The sequence below is a fragment of the Limulus polyphemus genome, unplaced genomic scaffold, assembly GCF_000517525.1.
Source record: "Limulus polyphemus unplaced genomic scaffold, Limulus_polyphemus-2.1.2 Scaffold394, whole genome shotgun sequence".
In the NCBI taxonomy this organism is placed as follows: Eukaryota; Metazoa; Arthropoda; class Merostomata; order Xiphosura; family Limulidae; genus Limulus; species Limulus polyphemus.
In genome coordinates this window covers 453,742-458,237 of record NW_013666004.1, presented here as the reverse complement: position 1 = coordinate 458,237, position 4,496 = coordinate 453,742, and the positions used below count along the sequence as shown (strand labels likewise).

Sequence of the window (4,496 nt, the reverse complement as noted above, 5' to 3'; positions counted from 1 at the left end):
TATATATATATATATATATATATATATATATATATATACATGTGTGTGTACATTGCTTTTAAGTCTGTAAACAGATAGTATAGCTATTTGGTGTAGTTCGGACAATTTGTTTACGTCAACTTTGATCTTAGTGTATCCAACCTTCACTGAAGTAAGATCGGATTTTTAAAACTTCGTTTAATCTTCTTTGGCAGATAAAGTATTAACACTTGCTTCAATCATACAAGCATATGTTATAAATTCATCTTCAGTTTACAATAACAAACCAAAACTTATTTCTGGAAAAAAATCTGGGTTATTATTGTAATTAACTTTAATACAAAACTAAACTCCCATTTAAGCGGAAGTACTCCGTCAATTTGAGAACAATCCACCTTATGATCCTTTGTTGTTAACCTATTGTTGATATACCTTTGAAAGAAAAACGTGACGTTCGTAATCTGATATAATCGTTTTAATTTGACACAAACTGTTTGATTTTCGTTAGCTGTAATATTGAATTTTCGTTTTGATCACTTTGTTCTCACAATTTAACTAATACATAACCCTGTAAATTGTTTTGGCACTTTGTTTTCACAACTAAAATAACTAATACATAATCACGTAAGTTGTTTTTGTCACTTCATTATTTGTAGCCCGGCATGGCCAGGTGGATAAGGCGCTCGACTCACAATCTGAGGCTCGCGGGTTCGAATCCGCATCCCACCAAACATGCTCGCCCTTTCAGCCGTGGGGGCGTTATAATGTGAAGGTCAATCCCACTATTCGTTGGTAAAAGAATAGCCCAAGAGTTGGCGGTGGGTGGTGATGACTAGCTGCCTTCCCTCTAGTCTTACAGTGCTAAATTAGGGACGGCTAGCGCAGATAGCCCTCGTGTAGCTTTGCGCGAAATTCAAAAACAAACAAACAATCATTATTTGTACTGTATTAGTAACTTACACTGGTATTCGTTTATTTTTGTTTTTCTTGTTAAATGAAGAAAACATGTGCATTATTGAAGCTACTTGTAGAAAGGTAAAATAACATAAATAGCCAGATTTGCTGTTGGAAACAGTTCATTGAACTTTTGAATATGGCATGTGCAGATTTGCTGTTGGAAAGACATTGAACTTTTGAATATGGCATGTGCAGATTTGCTGTTGGAAACAGTTCATTGAACTGTTGAATATGGCATGTGCAGATTTGCTGTTGGAAAGACACTGAACTGTTGAATATGGCATGTGCAGATTTGCTGTTGGAAAGATACTGAACTGTTGAATATGGCATGTCCAGACTTACTGTTAGAAAGATACTGAACTGTTGGATACATCATGTCCAGTCTTGCTGTTGGAAAGATACTGAACTGTTGGATATGGTATGTCCAGTCTTGCTGTTGGAAAGATACTGAACTGTTGGATGCATCATGTCCAGTCTTGCTGTTGGAAAGATACTGAGCTGTTGGATATGGTATGTCCAGTCTTGCTGTTGGAAAGATACTGAACTGTTGGATATGGCATGTCCAAATTTACTGTTAAATAGATGTGCAAATGTAGGAATAAAAACGAGCAAACAGATGAATGAACGTCAAATAGATAACAGTTGTATAAAATGACGGATAAAATAAATGTTAAATCGATGAATAGGAAAATGGATGCACAAAAAGAATTCGATAATTCAAGAGATAAAGATGGGTAAATCTACATTAATACGCATACTCACTAAAAAGGAGTGAAATCACACTTATGGGTGTGAAAAACTGGTAAAGGAACTACACCAAAAAAGTCTGAAATCACACTTCATCAGCGATTGTAATTTCACACATCACTGGCGGGATTTAAATCACACAAATAGATAGGATTATTACAAAAACCTATCTTGAAATATTACTAAGTCATTTTAATTAACTGATAGATTTAATTTGACTTTATTTAAAATGTCAATGAGAAATGTTACGCTCTCATCATATTTGTGATACATGTACAGCTTAACAATTATGTTTTGTTTCCACACATCATTTACATGACTTCCTTTTAAATATATAACTTTACACCATATTCACACCTTTACATATATATATCAAAAGTGTAAACTTTTCTTGTACATTAATGCATTTAAGTATGTGAATTCTTGCCCTGTCAACATGGATGAGTGTGTTTGCTGGAATCACACTTTATTTTTCCTACAATGATATATTTAGGAAACGAGAACATTTTAAGACATCACCGAGAAGAATCAATCACCAAATGCATCACATTATTTTAATATGTTTTGTAAGTAATACCATTTTTAATTAATATATAAGTAAAAAAATTGTTTGTTTATATTGATCTCGCGTAGCGGTTGCGCTACATTCGTGTTCAGTTTAAAGGTACCCCTTAATCTCTGTACTGTTTCTCACATCCCCTTAATCCCTGTACTGTTTCTCGGTACCCCTTAATTTCTGTACAGTTTCTCACAACCCCTCAATCCTTGTAGAGTTTCTTGTTACCCCTTAATCCCTATATAATATAATAATTTCTTATGATCCTTAGATGTAACAGTAAATTGAAATCCCTATATGGGGTACACTTTCTCTTCATCCATTTAGTTTAATAGCATCTCCTGACTCTTGTATTGTTTCTCAGTATATTTTAGTCCCCCATTAGCACAGCGGTATGTCTGAGGACTTCCAACGCTAGAAACCGGGTTTCGTACCCGTGGTGGGCAGAACACAGATAGCCCATTGTGTAGCTTTGTGCTTAACTTCAAGCAACAACAACAGTATTATTTAATTATTGTATAATGTATTAATTCTTTATGACACTGTACAATTTAAAAGTAAGTCCTGTTTAATATTACTTCTTGAACCCTTTACAAAGTATTAATTCTTTCTTTTTGGCCTTGAACAGCGAAACAGTATATTCTCAATTTTATAGTATTCTGAAACCTGTGCAGTTTAATAATGCTTATTGATATAGCATAACCCATAATTCAAATACAAGGTAATTTGATCGATTTCGCTAAAATGATTCTTATTTCACAGTTTTGAAATATAATTATTAAAGTGGTTTAAATACAAATGTGTGAATGAAATTGCAACTCAAAGTTCATTTTATTATAACTAGTTCAATTATATTAGTTTCTACAGAAATGTACACATTTTGTAACGACAGCAAACACGACTTCGTTAAGTAGTTAATTATTTAAAAAGACCAAGATGCGTTACACTCACCTGTACCCTTGCTTCTGACAAATTAGTTTTAGCGGCAAGATGCTCACGCGTATTTACACATGGATAATGTGTTTTTTCGAATTCTTCTTCTAGTACTTCTAACTGCTCAGGGCTGAACGTTGTGCGGTTCCGCCGAAATTTTGGTCTGTCATTTGTGTCAGTACTCAGTCCATCTTCACTGTCTTTGTCAGTTAGGCCTGGAATTAGGTTTAACAGAAACAATTCTTTCATTAAACATTAATCAATCCGTGACATATAGGTACCGGGATTTAGGTTTAACAGATATTTTACAATACATTTCACAAATAGACCTGAAATCAGGTTTAACATTAATAAAGATTTTACTATACATTAAGCAATTAGACCTGGAATTAGGTTTAAATTCATAAATCTTTCACTAAGCATTTAAAGATTTATATTAAAAAATTAAACAGACCCGCAATTCAAGGGAAAAAGCTTTTTTGAATAGAGAAACAAGGTTATCGAATGCTAATTATGTAACGAGTTCAACTGATTTATCTCTGGTTTGAGTTCTTCTCTAAACATCGATTTGTAGTGAACACAATATCGTGCTACTGAAACAGGTTTCTAGACATCAATAAACCTCCCTGGTGCACGTTCATAATATTCATCAATTTAAATCTAGTACTTAACAGCTAATACACCTTTAAAAGAATGGCTAACAGTGATCCTAACGCATGTTTATCACAAGTAGAATAGATTCAGTGTAGTGTTTATTAGTTATTCCATTATGTAAGACATAGGATAAACACATTTATGTATGTAAGACACGGGATAAATACATTTATGTATGTAAGACATGGGATAAACACATTTATTTATGTGAGACATGGGATAAACACATTTATTTATGTGAGACACGGGATAAACAGATTTATGTATGTAAGACACGGGATAAACACATTTATTTATGTAAGACATGGGATAAACACATTTATTTATGTAAGACACGGAATAAACACATTTATTCATGTGAGACACGGGATAAACAGATTTATGTATGTAAGACACGGGATAAACACATTTATTTATGTGAGACACGGGATAAACACATTTATGTGTGTAAGACACGGGATAAACACATTTATTTATGTAAGACACGGGATAAACACGTTTATATATGTAAGACATGGTATAAACACATTTATGTATGTAAGACACGGGATAAACACATTTATTCATGTGAGACACGGGATAAACAGATTTATGTATGTAAGACACGGGATAAACACATTTATTCATGTGAGACACGGGATAAACAGATTTATGTATGTAAGACACGGGA

At 33.4% G+C, this 4,496-nt stretch overlaps 1 protein-coding gene across 2 annotated transcripts in view; it reads right to left on the bottom strand.

Annotated features, from left to right (window-relative positions):
• Positions 1 to 4,496, bottom strand: part of LOC106457936 (paired box protein Pax-6-like) — a 104,587-nt gene that overhangs the window by 4,376 nt on the left and 95,715 nt on the right. For both annotated transcript variants that reach the window (XM_022384028.1, XM_022384029.1), the window contains exon 6: positions 3,191 to 3,387. In XM_022384028.1, the coding sequence (XP_022239736.1) occupies positions 3,191 to 3,387 (197 nt within the window). The remainder of the gene's footprint in view (positions 1 to 3,190; positions 3,388 to 4,496) is intronic.